This window comes from Sceloporus occidentalis, unplaced genomic scaffold, assembly GCF_023333645.1.
Source record: "Sceloporus occidentalis isolate IW3139 unplaced genomic scaffold, rSceOcc1.0.p SCAF_390, whole genome shotgun sequence".
NCBI classification, from domain to species: domain Eukaryota; kingdom Metazoa; phylum Chordata; class Lepidosauria; order Squamata; family Phrynosomatidae; genus Sceloporus; species Sceloporus occidentalis.
Window position 1 is genome coordinate 254,210 of NW_028317370.1, and position 24,012 is coordinate 278,221.

A 24,012-nucleotide genomic window follows, 5' to 3' on the forward strand; every position below is an offset into this window, starting at 1 on the left:
ACAGGGTATTGGGAAAACAGAATATTATCTCAGAATAAAACATTCTTCAAGGATGAAACCTCGCCTAGAGCGTCTCCCTCACTCACCTCGATGTGGCCGTGGTCAGGGGGGACAGGCACAAACTGAGGAAGACTCTTACTGAACCACGTAGTGATGTTTCGCTTCATGTTGATGGCAAAAGGTTCGAAGCCTTCCTGCAGACCACAGATGGTGAAATAGCGAAGACTGCCAACGTCCTGACCGAGGTTCAAACGGCCGACCTGGGACATCCCAAGACTGCAAACCGGGATAAACCCTAGACAGAGAAGTAGAACGTGTTCCAGACCTACTTGTTTCCAGACAGAAGAATCCCAGTTCCCCATGAGCTTGAACTCACCATCGCCAATTTCTATATCCTTGAAAGCCAGTTCGGAGCCAGAGTCACTGATCAGCATCTCCCCGTTTAGGGTAAACATTATATTCATGTCTATGAGGTCAATCATACAGCCAACCACATCTCCCGGCTGCCAGTTACGGCCAAATGGCTCGCTTCCGATGTGCCATCGCTGGCCCTGAGAGATGGCAAATAACAGGAGGTTATATCTATACTCAAGCACAAGGACACACAAACGGGCCCCACGGACACTTGTTTGTGGTAACATGTTACCGACAGCAGGGGTTCTGATGTTTAATGTATCCATCGTCGCCGAAGAAGTATTCTGCCCAGGAGCATTTTATCTACTCAGATGTTACCAGTTTGAGCGCCATGATTTAAGGTTTGAGTGGCACTTACTAAATTTGGTTAAATTTATCAGGAATTCAGAAAATTTGGGTTAAAATCTATTTTAAAAAACATGTCTCTTGTCTTCATCCACCCTTAAAGCGCCAGAGGGAAGGTGCCTAATCCTTTCCCCAGTCACAATGAGATAGATAAATAAAACGACAACCCAATAACACACAGATGCCCGGCCGCCATTGCTGGGTGTGTAAGTGCACGCTCACAGCAGATACTCACCCTGCAGCCATTAAACACGTATGCCAGCTCGTCGGCTCCCAGTTCCACGTCTGGCCGGACCTCAGGTCTCGCCCAGCCAACTCTCATCTCCCCGGTAGTGACCGCCTCAAACTCAAAGTACCATTTCCCAGAATTGACAGCGTAGGACTTTTCAGCGCGGAAGATCCGCACCCTTTCGGTACGCGGCTTCGTGACGCCCTGGGCAGCGGCTGGAGGGGAAACACAAATTCAGCTTCTCAACTAACTGCTGCATTTAGACGGTAATGCCTGAGGTTTCGGCGTTCGTTGAATAGATAATAACGTTTCCAAAAAAGCCAGACTCACTGCTTTCCTGATCCGGGGGCTCGATGTTGTAACCGTATCCGATAAGGGTGCGGACGGCCTCACAAAGACTGTCACGGTTGGTCTTCTTGGTTTTTTCATCCAGCAGACTGTAGGGCACGAGGCGAGGGTTCCTCTTATTCTTTATATCCTGAGCATAGAGATATTTACGTCACTGATCAGCGTTTGATTCATCGCAGGCTGGTAGCTCACGTATTCAGCACAATGAGCATCGGTATAGCGGTGGGAGCATGGCGAGACAGACCGATATACCTGGATGATGCTGTATGTCCACCCTTGCTGCACCCTGTCTCTCGCCCACACGTTGTGCCCATTTTCAGCCAGCTTGTCCACCAAGGTGTTCTGGGCAGGCGTCAGCTTGACATGGGAGAGGTCCAGAGGAGCTGGTTTGTAGCTGTTGGACATCATATACCTGGAGGGACGAGAGGCAAACAATGTGACCATTGTCATCATTTGCGTGGGTTGGCTTTTTCCTTTAGGGCCCCTCTGCCCTCCGTATCCCAGCATGTGGGAGCCACTCACGTTTTAGGAAGTTTGATTTTCTTCAGGTTTTCCTCTGCTTTTTCATCCGCCATTCCCACGTGGCAGCCCAGGGCAAGCAATGTCCTGTAGAGAGCGAGGAGATATTTATCAAAAAAGTCTATCTGGGAACTGACTTTTTTGTCCACTACCCAGGGTATTATCCATGGCCCCCGTCCCACGCCTCTTACTTCAAGGTTTCTCCGGACATGAGGAGGTTGTAGTTTCTCTCTGGCTCGGGAAGGCTGTGGAAGTCCAGAAGGCACGGGTGCAATCTTTTGTTATCGTCCCGGATCTGGAGAAGCGAGAGAAAGTGCGAGCCCAAAATGAGAGACAGGGACCTACAGCCTTTCGATTCTAGTGGGTTCTGCCAGTCTAAGAGGAGGCGTTAGGGCAGCTCAGCTGACACTCACCGGTCCGTAGGTCCATCCTTGCTCTATTCTGGTCAAAGCCCACAGCTCATGGATGTTCTCTGCCAGCTTTTCACGGATACGTTCCAGGTGAGGGGGGAGAACAATCTGGAGGCGAGAGGTAGAAAGGTACGATGAGAGTTAATTCACTTGTTCTAATGGCCAGAACATACTATAGACACGTCTAACGGACAGCGCTAATTTTATTACTGGTCCATTCTTGGTACCTGCACAGTATCCACGGGACATGGAACAAAGGACGTGTGGGAGAGCGACCTGGTGGGACCCAGGAGATTTCTGATGTCCTGGAAGTCATGCTTATACTCTTTGATGGGCTCGACCCGCATCCGGTCCCGCGGCAAAAGAGCTTCATAAACTGGGGCATATCCAGGAGGGGGCATAAATTTGAACTCTCCATGGCGACCACCCAACAGGAATCGAATTCTGTTGAGCGCGGCACAAATTAATGTCAGAAAGATTGTATCCAAACATAGAAGCTCTTCCGTCGTAAACAAGACGGGTGAAAGTATCCACTACTCACTTAACTCCAGGGGAAAAGCTGCACACTGGGAAAAAGAGCCCGTCCAAGTTAAAGTTCTCAAACATGCCCTGTACGGGGTGCCCGTTAATACGAAAAGAGATACTGGGCACCGTCAGGTCCAGGCAGCAGCTGACCACATCATCGCCTGCCAACAAGTGCTGGTTATGTGACGCTACCGACCGGCCAACCCGACCTGTCAACAACAAAAACGGTCATTTCATCAAAGTCCAAAAAAGACAACATGTCTACAACCTCGGCTTGATGCAACTTTCTGATGCACCCCATCCAAAGTTTAACCTACTTTTGCCCCAAGATGCTGATTTGTTTATTACAGATTATTTAGTCCTTTTACCACAAGGACTTATTATGTGTCGACTAAGTAACCAGGGACAGGTTCATCTCACCTGACCAAAGATGGAGACCATCAAAGCCAAAGGAGTATAGGTCATCTCCCACACCGTTGGCTCCCCAGCCCTCTCCTGCCCCAGGGTACGGGCTGTACCCTTCAGTCATCGCCCAACCAACGCGCAGATGGGTTGCCTCAGCGGTCACAAAAGGTTCCATGTGGTCCACAATCATCTCGTAATACCACTTCTTGAACTGTGTAGACCCCTCGCATGTGCCCAGGAACACATTTGGTCTCATGCTGGAATACAGAAGGTTTGTGTCATTCGTGTGGGTTTAAGATTTTCAGGGGTATTAACTCAAAGTGTACCAATGGCCTATATTGGTCTTTTCTGGGTTAAGGAGTCACAGAGAAATGAACGGCCATGAAATGAAATAATATACCTGCTGACATAATTGACCAGCTTTGTCTGAAGAAGAAGGTCGCGGCGCGGAAGGAGGTTCTCAGTAATCAGGTTCTGGTTAGACCTAACGGCAACCCCGTTACAGACGCAAAGAGAGCAAAGAACGTCCAACACCTGAGAGAGGGACGAGTGTCTAAAGTGAGGACAATCCAGAGACACGCAGTGAATTCAGAAACAAAATACCGACAAATGAATGGATGCAAATACCTTGTGGTTACGGCCGTGTTTATCCAGAAGAGAAATGATGGACTTGATGTGGTTTTCCTTAATAATGTTCAGAACCTCAGGACTCTCAATTAACACGCAGTACAGCACCTCCAAAATCCCTGCAATGGAAAGAAACCCGGTGTAACGGCCACTGACCACGGGAACACAACCGTAGTGTCTACAATGCAATGCCACCACGAGCACGGTGCAACGGGGTTCTCGCTGCTCACCTGATGAAGCCTCCAGCCGGTCCAGCTTACTGACCACCCAGTCCAGGTTACTGGAGAAGAGAGCGCAGTTGGAGCGATTACCCCTGATGAGAGAAGCTGTGAACCAGAAGGCAGAGAATATCATCAGAACCTCCTAAACCTGCTTAAGGAGACTAAAAGAAATTTAGGGGCAGTTTCCGTGATATTTAACGTGGGTATTTCCCAAAAAGACTCCCTCTTAGAGCCAGACGAAATAGAACTCATCTTAATGATTATTAATATTTTTAGGGCCAATAAAAGAAAGCCAGCGCGTACCCAGCAGTTCATATAACAAGTTTACAATCTCCTTCCAGGACTCGGCAGCGTCCTCGCCAGCAAACTCCGCGAAATGCGCCGCCGTGCTGTAGATATTCAGCCTGTCGATACAGTCCAAGACCAGAGAGATGATGCCCTTGGGGGGGAGAGAGAAAGACAGGGTCGCTTTACAACGAACGGAATCGTAACGTAAAATAAAGACTTTTAGCTCTTAAGGACGGGGCCTGCCGGTACAATGCCGGCACACGGACGCGGGGGCAGCTCGGACAAGGCCAGTTACTGCATACAACGGCGTGTACGGGAATTGGGGAATGGTTTGGATCCCTGTGTGGCGCCCACCTCCTCCTGGAAGAGGTTCTGGCGGTTTTTCAGAGAGCGGAGCTTGGTCTGTTTCTCTTCGTGCTGCAGTTCCTCCTCCGGGTGCTGGAAATAGCCGATCAGATCCTGCAGGGTGAGAACCACCATGTCCAAGGGCAGGGGGACCGGCTTGGCTGGCTTGTTCTTCGCGCTGAGGCTGTCCAGTCCTCTGCAAATAAGACAGACGGTTATTAAAAACCGCAACGGCGAGGGGTGATGGGGGTGATAAAAGCGAGCGTGACGAGGATGGGCAGTGAGTAGCGGCATCGCGTGATGCTCTGCAGAGAGTGGATGCTCTGAGCGGGACTCACTTGATGAAGAGGTTGAAGAGCCCTGCGGTGCTGAATATCATTCTTGCAGCCTGGGATTCCTCCCTTTGGGAGCGGGAGAGGGACAGCGCGTCGTCCATGTGTCCTTCCTGGTGCAGAATAGCCTGAGGATGGGGAGAATGGGGTTAGAAACCAGAGCCGAGGGGCAGACGGGGACGTTACGTGCGTCCAACTGGGGCCATGTTCGCTTACCTTGCGCTTCAATGGACCCAGGCGCACAACTTTGGGATCCGCCGCACCATATGTGAGCCACAGCCCGCTTTGGACGTGCTGCACAAAGCACATGGATTCCCCGTACTTGATCTCCGCTGCGCCCATACCCTCCACGTCTCTCTTGGGGGCCACATCCAACTTTTCCTGCAGAGGAAGAAACAGCAGTGTCGGGGTATAAGGAGGAGAGGGGGCAATTATCAGTGATTAAAGGGGGCAGTGAAGAGGAAGATTATTGTCCACTGGTGGCCTCCTCACCTTGGATGGCCGGAAGCAGAACGCCGTGGACTTGGTGTTTGCCTTCTCTGGCTCGAGCAGCACAAGCCCCTTCTCCTCGTCCCGCGCTAGGTATCTGCCGGTGGTAACATGGCGCACGCGGAATGGCTGACCCCACCGCATGTGGCTCCCGCTCCAGCTGTGGGGAGAAGTGCATGCAATCACACTGCAGCCTCTAGAGGGGGCTAATGACCACCTATTGCCCCCGCGGGGTTAGAAAGTATCGGCGTATTACAATAACCGGGACGGATAAAACTTAAACCTGTGAATGATCTCATAATTTTAATTATTCTGTTTTTAAAAGTTTACTAGATACATTTTCTACATTCGGGAAAAATGGACAGACTACATCGGCCGAAAATTCTATATATCCGTGTATATTGTAGTTGTATATTCGGCTACATTTCTGCCCAACTGCCCCTAAATTCTACCAGGAACTGACCTATTTACCCCTGGAAACCCGTCCTGTTACATACCTGATCCTCAGAGGCTCCAGGCGCCACAGGGACCGCGCATGTGAGCAAACAGCTCCACCCTCATAATGTGGTAGCCTGGGGTACAGGGGAGGAAAAAGTTAGTGCCAGACCCTTACCCTCTCCCTAGACCCCCAGGTTAGCCTCTACTCAGACATACCTGCGCTGCTCCTCGCCTTGGTCAGTGGAGGCAATGGTCAAACACTCATCCATGTGACCATGAAAGAGCCTGAGGACGTGTCCTCCAGTCAGGTATCCTGTGTGAAGAACCCAGGGTTATCACCCACCTCCAGTTTCCGGCCAAGACCCTGATCTCGATTTATCAAAACGAGAGCAATTCTGGAGCACAGAGCTGACTTTGGATGAGGAGGGTTCATTCATTGTTTTGTTTTACAGGAGATATGATGTCATATTTAGCACCAGAATTGCTCAGCTGTCACATTGATAAATATGGCTGTTTTATTGGCTAGGATTAGCGAGGGGGATCAGCTTCCTACCTTCAGCCATCTCACAGCCAGATGTGATGGGATTCATGTTCCACAAGGTCTGCATGAACGAGGCGTCCACCTGGAGCTCACCGCTGGCGGTGGAGAGATGCTGGAGAAAGATAAAGACATAATAAATATATATATGATATAAGATTTATTTACAAATCATGAAGGAAACCAAACCCGGGAGACGTGTTAGAAATAAAAAGAGGGGAAAATAAAAGTTGGAGGACAGAAAAAAGAAGATGGACACATCATCAACTTACCAGATACCTCTCGGAGGACACACTGACCAGGATCAAGTCGTCTCCAATACGCACTTTCTCACCTTCCGAGCGCTGTTTGGACGCTGGATGGATGGTCCACCAACACGCTTCTCCTACAACCGGGGGAAAGACTCATTAGCTGCAGACACTGAATGTCCCTCCCGGTGAAGAACATCTCCAAGACAGGACCGGTGCCAAATGCATACTGCTGGTATGTGTACCAGGGTCAAAGAAACTTGGTGGGATCCCATCCATCCATTACTGGACAACCCAAACATCTCCAACACGGCGCAATCCAAGTTCTGTAAATATGTCCCCATCCGCAGGTCCTAATCACCCCCACAGTCCTACCTGTTGCGTCCTCCTGTAGCCCTACGTCAAACGCCAGCTTATCCGTCAGAGAGCGAGACGTGGTGAGACAGCTGAGATACTAGAGAAAAGGAAAAAGCTATAAGACCTGAGAGGTGCAGCTTCCACGACCTGGCAGGGGCAAGATGGCGGCTCCCACATCAGGAAATAATAGAAGGCTGGGTGGGACTTTAAGATTTTTACTTAATTGCAAATAAAATAAATAAAACTAATATGATGTAAAGGTGTATGAATCACCTATTGGACATAATCTGACATGTTTGTCCATTTTATTTCCCAGTAAAAACCCTGCTCAGTTTCCTTACCATGTCGCTGTGACAGTGGCGAAGCAGAATGGCGTGACCGTACAGCAAGGTCCGATGTCCTCCTCCTTGCGATGACTGGATGAAGAAGACAGGAGGCAGTGTAAGAGTCATGAAATCATTTTGTACAATTGCCCCCCCCCCAAAACCTTTACAAACCCCACCACTAGGGGCAACCATGGGTCTCCATCTATTGAGGATGCGCATGGATAACAGAAATGCCAGGCCATCATTAACTCTAAGAACGTCACCACCAGGCAAGTCCGCGGTGGTGTTCAGGATCGGAGGGGCTGACTGCTCTTCTGCTGGCCATTTCTAGGTCCGTGTTAGAGAGGTTCCAGGTCAGTGGATTGCATGCAGCTATGGAAATATAACCACCTGGGGCCATATGGGCCGACCATGCAGCCTTCCTGTGGATAATCCATACAAAAAGATGGAGCACACCTCATTGTTCCCTTCTGGAGATTGATCGCCAACCAGGTTAAGCAAATGCTTAAGTAAGACTCCTGCTTTAACTTAGTTAAACCCCCCTTTGCACAAAACCCCCAAAGTGCAGTTGTGTTTATTATACGGTGTCTCCCGGAGTGAGTATGCCTTGTGGTTCTTGCCCTGCGGTGAGGATTTCCGCAAGACTGGAGAACGCCCCTTGACCTGTGCTTTAAGCACAGATACATTGATGTTATTAAGTATAATGAGGTGTACTGCATCTCCATGGTCAGATCGTTAACGGAGTAGGAGACCAGGAACCCATTAATCGCCAATCCTAACACCCTAAACCCAAATCTGCCCAAACGGGAGGACGCTATCCAAAGAGTCGAAGTTCTTCTGTCCCAGAACGCCTGTTAGAGGATTCATTTGTACCATGCAAAAAAGGGAAAAGAAAGGAAAAGAAAAGAAAGGGATGGGAGAAAAACTCAAAGTAAAGTCAGTGATGGAAGGAATGTCTAGTGCTGGTGAGAAATCGGGTCAACAGAAGAGGACATCGGCAAACAGGCTGCAAAGCAAGGACACCAGGAGGAACGAGGAGAGGGTGGATTTGGGAAGCTGGAAACCACATCTCTCTCTGGAGAGAAAATCCCAAAGGTGAGATCAGTACTTCGGGCAAGGCTGGCCAATCTAAGACGGGGTCACCACCCAACGGCTTGTAAAGAGATGTTCTTTAATTGGCTGCAACGTATCACTCGGAGGACAAAAACTGGATACGTGGAGCATTAGAGGCTTGGATGAGGAGCAAAATTATACACTTTGTGTATCCTTTCCCATCTCGGAGAGGAGTGGACTCTAAATCCACTAACGGGTTTCCATGTGGACCATAATTAACTCAATCTAAGGCTAACGGATAGACGGTGGGGTGTTGGCTGCCGCGGGTCTATATGACACATTCTAAATTATTATTGCTGGTGTGAACGCGTCTTCTCTCCTTTCACGTCTCCATTGCCGGTAGGACCTCTCGGCGGAGTGCTGGCTATTTCCGGAGAGTATTTTTCTCCACCAGCTGCAGTGACATACGAGCACGAGAGACTTAAGCCAGTTTAAGATGGGGGTCACCACCCGACAGCTTGTAAAGGGATTTTCTTTAACTGGTTTCAATGTATCACTGGGAGGAAGAAAACCGGATACATGGAAAGGTAGAGGCTCTCATGGGGAGTAAATTGAACGCTGTGCGTGCGCAGCTATACCGATATCACCGAGTAAGCGGCTCTGCGTTGGAATGATACGAGAAGAATCTCTTTTGGGCGAGTTAAAGAAATGATACGTTTTGCGTATCCAGGGGTCTCGGCAGGAGGAGAGATGCGGTACCGGCTGCGAGGAAAGGGGCTCGGGGAGTCACATGAGGTAGCAGAACAAAGCCACGAAACATACCCATTTATCCAAATTGGGCACCTAGCACGAAGACAGAGAAAGAAAGCCAAAACAAAACACAGAAGAGGTTACGTCACAGAAAGATCCTCGAGACGGCTCCACGAAAATACGTTCCTGTTTGAGCCAAAGACCACCACAGACATACAGGTGTGAAACATGGGGGGCAGAAACCACCCCGGCTGTAGCTCTCCAGGTGATGTTGGATTACAACTACTATGGTGCTCAGGCATTATATTGGCTAAATGGACTACGATAGCCAAAGGATGTTGGGAATTGCAGTCCATCCACATCTGGAGAGCTTCCCGTAAGCCTTTCCCCACTCCCGGAATCAGATACTTCTGCACGGGCTTGGATACAGAATGTTCAGCCATTTTCACCAACTACCATGGTAACGTGGGTATTCCGGGGACAGGCAGGGAGCCCCCGCAAGCCACAGAACCCCACTCCCAAATTCCACATCACCCCAGATCCACTGGAACGTGAAAAATACTTTTACATCCGTATTAGAAATGTTCTTAAATATCACCTTTTCTGTAAAAAGGTAAAAAGAGACGTTCTTAACCTTCACAAAGTCTGGCCATAAGACCGATGTGGCAGAACGTGGCGGACTAGGGGCCAAAAGAAGAGCAGACCTACAGACGCCTCACCTCGCCTCCGATCTCCACTGTGTTGGCCAACATCTCCTGAAGGGCTCTGACCGACAGAGACTGCTCCAGGACAAAGCAGCAGATGGCGAGATCCGGGGGCACGTTCTACAAGAAACACAAAAGCATGAGAGGCAGCGGGGTCCAGGAGGTGCTCTGGGCTGGCTGCGGCTAGGTCGTCCCCTCACCTGGGCATTGGACGTTGGTTGCAAGAAGCAAAGACGGTTCCCGAAGCCCTCGGCTCCCATGCACATCTTGAGCTGCTCCTTCCTGAAGGTGGCGCTGCACTGCAGGACAACCACATCTTCCTGCAGGGACAAAAAATGGAGATGGGGTAATGTGGGGTAATATGGGGGTTATAGGAGAGGTTGGTTATAGGGTGGGGTATATTGAGTAATTAGAGGGGTATATGGGGTAATAAGAGGGGTTATAGGACAGGTTGTATGGAGTAATAGGAGGGGTTATATGGGGAAATAGGAGCGGTGTATGGAGTAATAGGAGGGGTTTATTGAGTAATAGGAGGGGATATATGGGGTAATAGGAGGGGTTATAGGGAGGGTTATATGGAGTAATAGGAGGAGTACTAGGATGGGTTGTAGGAGGGGTTTATGGAGTAATAGGAGGGGTTATAAGGCAGGGTATATGGAGTACTAGGAGGGATTATAGGGTGGGGTACATAGAGTAATAAGAGGGGTTGTAGGAAGGGGTTTATGGAGTACTAGGAGGGGTCGATGGAGTAATAGGATGGTTGTAGGAGGGGGTTTATGGAGTAATAGGAGGGGTTATATGGAGTAATAGGAGGGGTTTATGAAGTAATAGGAGGGGTTATACGGAGTAATAGGAGGGGTTATATGGAGTAATGGGAGGGGTTTATGAAGTAATAGGAGGGGTTATACGGAGTAATAGGAGGGGTTATATGGAGTAATAGGAGGGGTTTATGAAGTAATAGGAGGGGTTATATGGAGTAATAGGAGGGGTTTATGAAGTAATAGGAGGGGTTTATGAAGTAATAGGAGGGGTTATATAGGGTAAAATAAGGGTTCAGCATTTTTTATGAAAAACACAGGAAAGGTAATAAAGTGGGCAGGGAGCGCTGGCCAAGAGGGCAACTGTAATCTTACATTTTATCTGCTTGCCTGGAATAACACGAGGGTCTCACTTAGGGTTGTCCCACAGCATTTCCCCAGTGAACCTTTCTGTGCTCCATCTATTTTTTTGGCACAGTCCATGTGTCTGGCCACCAGGGTGACAGAATGCCGCCTGGGGCGAATTTTAAAATGCCCCCCCCCCTTATCTACCCTTCCTCTCCCTCCGTCCCTGCCGCCCCCCCCATTATCTACCCTTCCTCTCCCTCCCTCCCTATTATCTACCCTTACCCCCCCCCACCTTGTACTTACCTTTCAGCAGTCCTGCGGCGAGTCTCCCTGTTCAGTCTCGGTGCCGGCTTGTAATGCTGAGCGCCGGAAATGAGGTCATCTTCCAGCACTCTGCACTCAGCACCGAGACCGAACAGGAAGACTCGCCGCAGAGGAGAGAGAGAGGGGCGCCGAGCGGATACTGACAGCTTGGTAAACGAAAACCACTCGGCGCCCCTTTCTCTCTCTTTTGCTTTAAAAAAAAAAAAAAAAAAAGGGGGGGCTTGGGGCCCCTTCAAAAGTGCCGCCTGGAGCGGTTGCCCCACTCGGCTCCATTGTCGGGCCGGCCCTGCTGGCCACTCTATGTTCGGGCCATATGGATGGGCCCTGGGCTGATGGTTAGCACCCCCACCCCCTATATGAAGGGCTATATGGAGGGGTTAACACTCAGCAGGAGGAAATGTCATTAAACTGCGGATCCAGCCGAGCGCAGGGGCCCGCCGGACCGACAGCTGTCTAAAGGAGGACTGAATGACGAAAGGTTCAAAAGACCCCCCCACAGACGCATAAACTGGGGGCATTTATACAGAGGCAGTGGGCTCAGTGCCACCCTGCAGCATGCATTTTCATAACAGCTCCCAGGAGATGTAATTGATAACAGAACATTAGGCCCTTCCTAACAGACTGCACCGGGATAAAGGGCTCTTCCCCTATAGATCACACCGGGATATAGGGCTCTTCCCCTATAGATCACACCGGGATATAGGGCTCTTCCCCTATAGATCACACCGGGATATAGGGCTCTTCCCCTATAGATCACACCGGGATATAGGGCTCTTCCCCTGTAGATCGCACCGGGATATAGGGCTCTTCCCCTGTAGATCACACCGGGATATAGGGCTCTTCCCCTGTAGATCACACCGGGATATAGGGCTCTTCCCCTGTAGATCGCACCGGGATATAGGGCTCTTCCCCTGTAGATCGCACCGGGATATAGGGCTCTTCCCCTGTAGATCACACCGGGATATAGGGCTCTTCCCCTGTAGATCGCACTGGGATATAGGGCTCTTCCCCTGTAGATCACACCGGGATATAGGGCTCTTCCCCTGTAGATCACACCGGGATATAGGGCTCTTCCCCTATAGATCACACCGGGATATAGGGCTCTTCCCCTATAGATCACACCGGGATATAGGGCTCTTTCCCTGTAGATCGCACCGGGATATAGGGCTCTTCCCCTGTAGATCACACCGGGATATAGGGCTCTTCCCCTGTAGATCACACCGGGATATAGGGCTCTTCCCCTATAGATCACACCGGGATATAGGGCTCTTCCCCTATAGATCACACCGGGATATAGGGCTCTTCCCCTGTAGATCACACCGGGATATAGGGCTCTTCCCCTGTAGATCGCACCGGGATATAGGGCTCTTCCCCTGTAGATCGCACCGGGATATAGGGCTCTTCCCCTGTAGATCACACCGGGATATAGGGCTCTTCCCCTATAGATCACACCGGGATATAGGGCTCTTCCCCTATAGATCACACCGGGATATAGGGCTCTTCCCCTGTAGATCACACCGGGATATAGGGCTCTTCCCCTGTAGATCACACCGGGATATAGGGCTCTTCCCCTGTAGATCGCACCGGGATATAGGGCTCTTCCCCTGTAGATCGCACCGGGATATAGGGCTCTTCCCCTGTAGATCACACCGGGATATAGGGCTCTTCCCCTATAGATCACACCGGGATATAGGGCTCTTCCCCTATAGATCGCACCGGGATATAGGGCTCTTCCCCTATAGATCACACCGGGATATAGGGCTCTTCCCCTATAGATCACACCGGGATATAGGGCTCTTCCCCTGTAGATCGCACCGGGATATAGGGCTCTTCCCCTGTAGATCGCACCGGGATATAGGGCTCTTCCCCTGTAGATCGCACCGGGATATAGGGCTCTTCCCCTATAGATCACACCGGGATATAGGGCTCTTCCCCTGTAGATCACACCGGGATATAGGGCTCTTCCCCTATAGATCACACCGGGATATAGGGCTCTTTCCCTGTAGATCGCACCGGGATATAGGGCTCTTCCCCTGTAGATCACACCGGGATATAGGGCTCTTTCCCTATAGATCACACCGGGATATAGGGCTCTTTCCCTGTAGATCGCACCGGGATATAGGGCTCTTCCCCTGTAGATCGCACCGGGATATAGGGCTCTTCCCTGGGATATAGGGGGTCTCTTTCTCGTACAGAGGGCCGGGACTTTAGGCTCTTCTCTGCAATATTTTAAGGCTGCACCTGTTGGGGGTTTTACTGAGATCAACACTCAGCAAATAACTGAAATTCCAGCAATCCACATTCACACCGCTAACCGCACAAACTGACACACAACCCGCGGCCTGCAAACCACACAACACACAACCCGCGGCCTGCAAACCACACAACACACAACCCGCGGCCTGCAAACCACACAACACACAACCCGCTGCCTGCATATCACACAACCCGCGGCCTGCATATCACACAACACACAACCCGCGGCCTGCAAACCACACAACACACAACCCGCTGCCTGCATATCACACAACACACAACACGCGGCCTGCAAACCACACAACACACAACCCGCGGCCTGCATATCACACAACACACAACCCGCGGCCTGCAAACCACACAACACACAATCCGCGGCCTGCAAAACACACAACACACAACCCGCTGCCTGCATATCACACAACACACAACACGCGGCCTGCAAACCACACAACACACAACCCGCTGCCTGCATATCACACAACACACAACACGCGGCCTGCATATCACACAACACACAACACGCGGCCTGCATATCACACAACACACAACCCGCTGCCTGCATATCACACAACACACAACCCGCGGCCTGCATATCACACAACACACAACCCGCTGCCTGCATATCACACAACACACAACCCGCGGCCTGCATATCACACAACACACAACCCGCGGTATGCATATCACACAACCCGCGGCATGCATATCATACAACACACAACCCGCGGCCTGCAAACCATACAACACAACCCGCTGCCTCCAAACAACACAACACAACATACAACCTGCTGCCTGCAAACCACACAACACAACATACAACCCGCTGCCTGCAAACCACACAACATACAACCCGCAGCCTGCATATCACACAACATACAACCTGCGGCCTGCATATCACACAACACACAACATACAACCCATGGCCTGCAAACCATACAACACAACCTGCTGCCTGCAAACCACACAACACAACATACAACACAACATACAACCTGCTGCCTGCAAACCACACAATACAACATACAACCCGCGGCCTGCATATCACACAACATACAACCCGCGGCCTGCATATCACACAACATACAACCCGCGGCCTGCATATGACACAACACACAACCCGCGGCCTGCATATCACACAACATACAACCCGCGGCCTGCATATCACACAACACACAACCCGCGGCCTGCATATCACACAACATACAACCCGCTGCCTGCAAACCACACAACATACAACCCGTTGCCTAAAGTGTAAAGTGCTGCCCCCGCATACGGAAGCGCACACATGTCCTGGGAAACATGCATGATGCGGGCAACGGGGAAATACGACACAGCAGGAAAAGGGTCTCCATTCACCCCCAAAACCGGTGCAGGACTCATTATTTCTACCTGGGAGGCTTGGCCAATGTGTGTGGTTATCATATTGTTATATATAGGTATAAATTGGTTCATTGCATGCGGCTGTACATACGTGTGGAGCACACGCAGAGCCCCTGGAGGTGATGGTTCACATATCACAGTAGAAGTAAACCTCAGTGCCAGAATTGGCCCCTGGGGCCAATAAATGACAGGTGTGTTGGATGCTCAGGTGCCCCTGCTTTTGGGGTTTTGGCTCCTATGACGTTCTGCGACAGGGCCAGGCTAGCCGGCTCATATGTTCATTATAATATAATATATTACCGGGTCACGGGATACGGAACCGGACACAAAAGCGCTCCGTGACCCGGTAATATATTATATTATAATATTATATTGTGTGTATTATTGTGTAACCGGCCCAGAGACTGAATGTGGCTGCAGCTCCGGCCTTCAAAGAGACGATCAGGTAACCCGGCTGGGGCTCTTAATCAGCCAGCACAGCCCTGTCGGCCCCGCCGGCCCCCGCACTATAGGGGGGATAACACAGGTGGGGGAACCCATTGTATCCCTTAATCCCCTCACCTGATACATCCCCTGTATACTGATGGGATTTGTGATGGGATGGGAGTGATGGGATTGGGGGTTGGGTTTTGTGTTCATTGGATTTTGATTATATATAAAGTTCTGTGTGTTTGTAAATAAAGTTCTTGTTTTACTGTGAATGGTGGTCTGACTGACCCGTGGATAGCAGGAGCTCCGTATGAGGGACTGACTGGTGATTCCTCAGCCCTCAAACAGGGGTCCCAGCCTTGGGTACGGTGACCCTGTAACACCTTCATCATCATTATTGTGGCTGAGGGTCATGGGAGTTTTTCTGCCCATGATGACGGCAGCTACACTGAGCCTGGGACCTTTTCAGCAAAGGCTACTTGCCCCCCCCTTATGGGGGCGGAGCTTCCATCATGAGGTGGTGCTAGTCGGATGTGGGGGCGGGGCTGGTTAGCATTTGGAAGGCGGAGGGTTGATGGGAAGTAGGGGAGTAGGGTTGATGGGAAGTAGGGGAGTAGGGGCGCCGGGGTGGGCGGGACCTGCGCAGTGATTGGGTATGACCAAAGGCCCGGAGACACCTGGGGAGGCAGGCCCTGGCTCGGAGACTCCGGGGCAGTCCAGGACTGCCCCGGATAACGGAGGTCTTCTACGTACATTTAACCCCTTAATGACAAAGCCTGTACATGTACGGGCTCAAAATGCATTGTTTTCAATGGGTTTAGGGACCGCCCATTGTCCTTAAGGGGTTAAACAATGCAGTTCCTATAACGGACGTGTAGGGAGCTGCCCCACGTCACAGAAGGAGGACTGTTACCGGGGTACTAGAACGCCACCTCGTATGTTTGCTGGGTATGAGGGTATCACAGGGCTCTACAGCCCTAAAAGCCCCAACAATGGCCCTCTCCTTCCATGATCCCCCTCTCTCCTCCACTGATACCCCTCTCTTCTCCCCCGATGCCCCTCGGCATCAGGTCAGAATGTGCGCTGGGTATGAGGGTATGTGATGTATGATATGTATGATGTATGATATGTATGATGTATGTGATGTATGATATGTATGAGGTATGTGATCTATGTGATCTATGATGTATGTGATCTATGATGTATATGTATGATGCATATGATGTATGATATGTATGTGATGTATGAGGTATGTGATCTATGTGATCTATGATGTATTTGTATGATGCATATGATGTATGATATGTATGCTGTATGATATGTATGAGGTATGTGATCTATGATGTATATGAATGATGCATATGATGTATGATATGTATGATGTGTGTGATGTATGATATATATGTGATGTATGATATGTATGATGTATGTGATATATGTGATGTATGATGTATGTGATGTCTGAGATATATGATATGCATGATGTATGTGATGTATGATATATATGTGATGTATGATTATATATGTGATGTATGATATGTATAATGTGTGTGATGTATGATATATATATATGTGATGTATGATATGTATGATATATATGTGATGTATGATATGTATAATGTGTGTGATGTATGATATATATATGTGATGTATGATATGTATGATATGTGATGTATGATATATATGTATGATGTATGTGATGTATGATATACATGATGTATGATATGTATGATATATGTGATGTATGATATGTATGAGATGTATGATATGTATGAGGTATGTGATGTATGTGATCTATGATGTATATGTATGATGCATATGATGTATGATATGTATGATGTGTGTGATGTATGATATATATGTGATGTATGATATATGTGATGTATGGTATATATATATATGTGATGTATGATATATGTGATATATGAGATGTATGATGTATGTGATGTATGATATGTAAGAGGGTATCAGGAAGGCTCTCCGCTCAGCACCGAGATATTTAGGCCACGTCTTCGCTCTGGGTCTCCGGGGCCGGCCGAGGCTTTTTATAGATCGGGTGAAACGCGTCTGTCCTGTTCTGCTGAGTGTGTGGGGGGGTGGGGGGTATATAGAATTACATGATACATACATTCTTATGCATGCGCGAGAAGACATTCACCCCCCCCGTACCCACAGAGGTGGTTAAGTGGAACAGCCTCCCAGCAGAAGTGGTAGAGGGTAATACAGTGAAGGGATTTACATCATTACAGGCCCAGCAGGCTTTCCCTGCGAACCGGTGAATGTAACAGAGGATTAATGGAAGTGTCTTATACAGAGTGACTACTATGTGTGTTATATGCAGAGGGGTAGTTTTACGGGGGGTAGTCCTGCTTGTTATACACAGAGAGGTAGATCTGGGTGTTATACAGAGAGGGGTAGTTCTGCGCGTTATACAGAGAGGGTTAGTTCTGCGTGTTATACAGAGAGGGGTAGTTCTGCGTGTTATACAGAGAGGGGTAGTCTCCCATCCCCCCAGCTCACTCTCTAAGTGTTAAAACTCCTGTCACCGAGTGTCCGTTTTGGTCGCTGTCACTCGCCCCCCCCCCCCCCGCTATGAGGCTTTGATGAGAACCCAACAGGTGTTTTGCCCCCGAGAGCCCGGCCCTGACACACTCACAGCGCCCTCATTCACCCTCCACACACACTCACAGCGCCCTCATTCACCCTCCGCACACACTCACAGCGCCCTCACTCACCCTCCACACACACTCACAGCGCCCTCATTCACCCTCCACACACACTCACAGCGCCCTCATTCACCCTCCGCACACACTCACAGCGCCCTCACTCACCCTCCACACACACTCACAGCGCCCTCATTCACCCTCCGCACACACTCACAGCGCCCTCATTCACCCTCCACACACACTCACAGCGCCCTCATTCACCCTCCGCACACACTCACAGCGCCCTCACTCACCCTCCACACACACTCACAGCGCCCTCATTCACCCTCCGCACACACTCACAGCGCCCTCATTCACCCTCCACACACACTCACAGCGCCCTCATTCACCCTCCACACACACTCACAGCGCCCTCATTCACCCTCCACACACACTCACAGCGCCCTCATTCACCCTCCACACACACTCACAGCGCCCTCATTCACCCTCCGCACACACTTGCAGCACCCTCACTCACCCTCCACACACACTCACAGCGCCCTCATTCACCTTCCGCACACACTTGCAGCACCCTCACTCACCCTCCACACACACTCACAGCGCCCTCATTCACCCTCCACACACACTCACAGCGCCCTCATTCACCCTCCGCACACACTCACAGCGCCCTCACTCACCCTCCACACACACTCACAGCGCCCTCATTCACCCTCCGCACACACTCACAGCGCCCTCATTCACCCTCCACACACACTCACAGCGCCCTCATTCACCCTCCGCACACACTCACAGCGCCCTCACTCACCCTCCACACACACTCACAGCGCCCTCATTCACCCTCCGCACACACTCACAGCGCCCTCATTCACCCTCCACACACACTCACAGCGCCCTCATTCACCCTCCACACACACTCACAGCGCCCTCATTCACCCTCCACACACACTCACAGCGCCCTCATTCACCCTCCACACACACTCACAGCGCCCTCATTCACCCTCCGCACACACTTGCAGCACCCTCACTCACCCTCCACACACACTCACAGCGCCCTCATTCACCTTCCGCACACACTTGCAGCACCCTCACTCACCCTCCACACACACTCACAGCGCCCTCATTCACCCTCCGCACACACTTGCAGCACCCTCACTCACCCTCCACACACACTCACAGCGCCCTCACTCACCCTCCGCACACACTTGCAGCACCCTCACTCACTCTCCACACACACTCACAGTGCCTTCACTCACCCTCCGCGCACACTCACAGCGCCCTCACTTACCCCCGCACACACTCACAGCGCCCATGGCCCCTCTCTCCGCAACCACCTTTATAAAACTACGACTCTAGAACGCCCAGGGTAACCAAGTGCCAGTGTGAGCGCACACTCACTCACCGCACTTATCCTCCGCACACCCTCACCCTCTGTACCCTCTCACCCTCCACATACCCTCACCCTCCACAGACACTCACCGTCCTGAGGAACTGGATCTCGTCCTCACTCTCTCCTGCTTCAGCCATGGCTGGGGGTCTCGGCAAAGGACGTCTCCCGGGGGTCTCCTGGCACTAAATCCGTTGGTGTTGAGGGGGGAGAGAGAGCGGCTGCTGCCCCCCGAGCTCCGTGCAGAACGATGACACAGACAGCCTGTCCCCTCCGCTCCCCACCTCCGCTCACTGATTGGAGGGAGCGCTCCTACGGCCAAAATACCCACAGAGGGGCAGGAGAGTGGGAGGAGGGCAGGGAAAATAGATGGGGGGGGCAACAGCAACAGGGAGGGGGCAGACTGAGAAGGGGCAAAAGATTTATGAGAAAGATTGTTTCCAAAAACTGCCCCCAGCCAGGGATATAATAATGGGGGAGGGGGGCTTTTCCAGATTAATGAATCTCTGAAACTTATCAGGTACTCACAGGAGCGGTGTGGGGCAAATCACAGGGCGTGGGGCAAATCGCAGGGGCGGCGCGGGGCAAATCGCAGGGGCGGCGCAGGGCAAATAGTAGGGCGTGGGGCCAATCGCAGGGGTGGCACCTGGCAGGGCGTGGGGCAAATCGCAGGGGCGGCATGGGGCACAGGGCAGGGCACTTCCAGCTCAATACACCCGTCTTAAAATGTCTGGGACAAATTTCTAAATGTGGAGCAGTCACCGTGGAAACCAATGGGATGATCGCTACCATGTTCAGGACTTTTAATCAGAACCACTTTAGTAAATATGATCGTACGCCGGAGCTCTCGGGGTTTTTGCCCCAGTCTCACAGTGAGGGGGCAAATTCTCGGGTCACGCAGTCTGACTCCTTCCTATTCTATTACCCTGTTTAATTTATAAAGCCGTTCCCTGCTGTTTCTATACACATTACGGGGCTTTTAGGGCTGTAGAACCCTGCGATCCCCTCATACCCAGCAAACATTCTGACCTCCTAGAAAAGAGGGGCATCAGGGGAGGAGAGAGGGGTTTCTAGAGAGAGCGCCTCTGCCGGTGCCCCAGGCCCTGTATCATCCACTCCAGGCAGCCGTATAAGATATTAAGCAGCCGCCTAGAGCCCCAGCCCCCCCTACAGGCAGGGGAGGGAGTCAAAACTCATTTTTCTTGAGAATAAATATTTTCCCTAAATGACTCTTTATGACTGTAGAGCCCCTCCCCCAGGATTATCTGCCGCACAAAGAGGAGCGATCGGGGCAAAAAATGAAACCGTTTACCCCAAAGCGTACACCCCGCGGCTTCACACGCAGAACACAGAGAACATACCTGGCAGAGTCCGGCCTCTGCGCTATCCAATCAGAACGCAGAGCACAGGAAGGATCCAGTCACCACGATCACAAGATTTATTCCAAATTATTTATTGTTAATCACATTATTAATAATTACGACAGATTTATTAAAAACCCCAAAAAAGTCAATATTCAGGGAAAATAACCCCAAATACCCCCCCCCCAGGGTCCGCAAACACCCCCCCCCCCCATGGGGAGTTTATTAAAACACATAGAAAGAGACATTTTTAATGACGATCTCGCATCAGGAGAGCGCGGCTTAAAAAACATTAAAAAAGACGTTATTACAATACAGAGCGGCCCGTTAAGTAGATGAGCGCCTGATTGGGGGGCAGATTACTATCTCTAGTGTTTAGTACTCGCAGGTCACAGAGGGTGACATTGCTTCAACCACTGGTAAGGATGGGGGGGGCTAAACGACATAAGTATTTTAAGGGGAAAATACGACAGCCCCCCCACACACACCGGGTCCCGGCAGAGACTCATTTAGTAGAAATGTCCCACGTGGCCCGGTTCCTGTCACGCTAACCAGACCCCCGTATTATAAACCCAAAGAGCCCCCCAGGAGTTCTAACTTGGCTCCAAACAGAGGGCAGTTTCGGGAGACTCCGGGCCCCGGTTGGTCGCCCCCACCTGCCGGAACAACAAGCAGTCGTTCAGCGGACTGAGGCCGAGCTCCATGGGAAGGTGGGCGGTGTCTGCCGGCCCCTCGCCCAGCGCCTCCGGACTCTGGTGACCCGCCCCGCTCAGGGTGATATTTTTGTGGCTGACGAACACTCGCCGGTTTCTGTCACTTAACGTTTTGGTGTCTTTTCCGCCGAGTTCCGGAGTTTTCCGCCCGTCCGTTTCCTCCGTTAGGCCGATCCCGCTCTCGTGGCTCAGGGACCGGCCGAACCTCCGAGCCCCCTGTCGCCGGATCGTGTGGGGGGCCGGCTGTTTCGAGTCCTTTTGGGGAGGATCCTCGGCGGGCACTCGAGATGCCCAGGGAAAGCTGAGCACCAGTTTGCGCACGCTCCGGTACTGCGCCATGTGGCCCCCGCTTCTGCCGAAATGTGGGGGGCTGCGGGGCAGCGAGGACAACGACAGCTGACTGTGGATGGAGAAGACCTGAGTGGGCGAAGTCAGGGGGCACATTTCACAGACGTCTCCATGCATCTTCTCCTCGGGGGTCTCCTCCCGGCTGCCCCCTTCTACCCCGTACTCTGCGCTGCTGGAGCCGGCCGCATCCTCGTAGAGCGGACACCCATCAGCCCCGGTACCGGCACACTCCCCCACGTTCTCCGGCATACTCAGCGAGCGGCGCATGGACCGGCACGTCCTCCCGCGGGGCAACGCCGGCTCCACGCTCACCCGCTCCATGGACTTCCACGAGGCAGCAGAATGCAAGGAGGAGCGAGAAGAGGACAAGTCAGCACACGAGGGGTTAACTAGAGAGAGAGAATAGAACGATAATCAGAGACCTGTCTGACCAGTCCTGATAACGCGGTCACACCCCCTACATTACATACAGACCCGCCGCTGTCTGACCAGTCCCGATAACGCAGTCACATCCCCTACATTACATACAGACCCGCCGCTGTCTGACCAGTCCTGATAACGCAGTCACATCCCCTACATTACATACAGACCCGCCGCTGTCTGACCAGTCCTGATAACGCAGTCACATCCCCTACATTACATACAGACCCGCCGCTGTCTGACCAGTCCTGATAACGCAGTCACATCCCCTACATTACATACAGACCCGCCGCTGTCTGACCAGTCCTGATAACGCGGTCACATCCCCTACATTACATACAGACCCGCCGCTGTCTCACCAGTCCTGATAACACTGTCACATCCCCTACATTACATACAGACCCGCCGCTGTCTGACCAGTCCTGATAACGCAGTCACATCCCCTACATTACATACAGACCCGCCGCTGTCTGACCAGTCCTGATAACGTGGTTGTGACAGGCCTCAAACAGGGGTACCCAGCCTTGGGTACGGTGACCCTGTAACAGTGGTCACATCCCCTACATTACATACAGACCCGCCGCTGTCTGACCAGTCCTGATAACGCAGTCACATCCCCTACATTACATACAGACCCGCCGCTGTCTGACCAGTCCTGATAACGCGGTCACATCCCCTACATTACATACAGACCCGCCGCTGTCTCACCAGTCCTGATAACACTGTCACATCCCCTACATTACATACAGACCCGCCGCTGTCTCACCAGTCCTGATAGCGCATGTACATTATTACCGCGGTTTGCAGACTTCACAGACAGGGCGGCGACACGAAGTTCTCTCCCGTTGAAGATCGGTCCCTCGAGAGCCTCGGCGACGATTCTCTTCATCAGATTCCAGCCGCTTTCTTCTGGATTTTTCCCTTCCGGAGTCTGCAGGAGAGACAAAGATCCCGAAGAGCTTATTGGGGCATCTGACAGACAGAAGGGGGCAATTACCACCCCTGTGCTAAGAAACAGCGGCCGGGGGGTTAATCCGCAGAAGACCACGGAGCGGGGGTCTAAGGGCTGGGTGGGTCGTATCCGCCATTCCCACCCCCACAGATGGGTCCGCACCCCGGGGGGGGTAACTACGATAACCTAGCGCTCACCGGGTGTTTGGCCGGACGCGACCTCTGGAACAGGCGCAGGGAATGCCGGACCTTCTCCCTCCTCTCCAGGTGCGCCGGAGACAGAGATATCTGGCTGGTCCTTCGGGACAGAGAATTCCACGTTAGATGATCATGGCTGGAGGGGCCACGGCGGGTGATCCGAGGGGCCACGGCGGGTGATCCGAGGGGCCACGGCGGGTGATCCGAGGGGCCGAACCTCACCTCTGGGCCCTCTTGCCCTCCTTCCTCTTGGTCCTGGCCCGTGGCCCTTTGAGTGGAGGCTCAGGGATCAGTGGAGCCTCCAGCGGCACGGCCGTCAGCTCCAGGAAGGTGCCAGGACTGGGGGGGAACTCCAGGAAAACATCCCCTCCAATCCCATTATCTGCAGAGGATGATAAAGAGACCCCCCCCCGATGATCTTCGGAAGATCCACGGAAGTGAATACAACCGGCAATTACCCACCTCTCAGGGGGGACGCAGGGTCCGGTAACGGCCGTGGATCCGCGCATGTCGGGTCATCATCCGGAACGGCCAGCAAAGATTTCCTGGAAAACCGACCAGA

The 24,012-nt window shown here is 51.7% G+C and overlaps 1 protein-coding gene across 1 annotated transcript in view; it reads right to left on the reverse strand.

Moving 5' to 3' along the window:
- LOC149273252 (ryanodine receptor 1-like) overlaps positions 1-19,599 on the reverse strand; it is a 57,918-nt gene extending 38,319 nt beyond the window's left edge. The window contains exons 1-29 of the mRNA XM_089506551.1: positions 19,552-19,599; positions 10,112-10,231; positions 9,927-10,031; positions 9,280-9,300; positions 7,420-7,494; positions 7,097-7,175; positions 6,746-6,858; positions 6,489-6,588; positions 6,152-6,248; positions 5,995-6,069; positions 5,501-5,657; positions 5,225-5,389; positions 5,015-5,136; positions 4,686-4,872; positions 4,347-4,482; positions 4,053-4,148; positions 3,823-3,941; positions 3,596-3,729; positions 3,211-3,452; positions 2,807-2,999; positions 2,493-2,709; positions 2,269-2,373; positions 2,047-2,150; positions 1,859-1,942; positions 1,589-1,748; positions 1,322-1,466; positions 995-1,203; positions 377-551; positions 87-295 (exon numbers count right to left, since the gene is read on the reverse strand). Coding sequence (XP_089362677.1) covers positions 87-295; positions 377-551; positions 995-1,203; positions 1,322-1,466; positions 1,589-1,748; positions 1,859-1,942; positions 2,047-2,150; positions 2,269-2,373; positions 2,493-2,709; positions 2,807-2,999; positions 3,211-3,452; positions 3,596-3,729; positions 3,823-3,941; positions 4,053-4,148; positions 4,347-4,482; positions 4,686-4,872; positions 5,015-5,136; positions 5,225-5,389; positions 5,501-5,657; positions 5,995-6,069; positions 6,152-6,248; positions 6,489-6,588; positions 6,746-6,858; positions 7,097-7,175; positions 7,420-7,494; positions 9,280-9,300; positions 9,927-10,031; positions 10,112-10,231; positions 19,552-19,599 — 3,792 coding nt within the window. The remainder of the gene's footprint in view (positions 1-86; positions 296-376; positions 552-994; positions 1,204-1,321; positions 1,467-1,588; positions 1,749-1,858; positions 1,943-2,046; positions 2,151-2,268; positions 2,374-2,492; positions 2,710-2,806; positions 3,000-3,210; positions 3,453-3,595; positions 3,730-3,822; positions 3,942-4,052; positions 4,149-4,346; positions 4,483-4,685; positions 4,873-5,014; positions 5,137-5,224; positions 5,390-5,500; positions 5,658-5,994; positions 6,070-6,151; positions 6,249-6,488; positions 6,589-6,745; positions 6,859-7,096; positions 7,176-7,419; positions 7,495-9,279; positions 9,301-9,926; positions 10,032-10,111; positions 10,232-19,551) is intronic.
- Between the last annotated feature and the right edge of the window lie 4,413 nt (positions 19,600-24,012).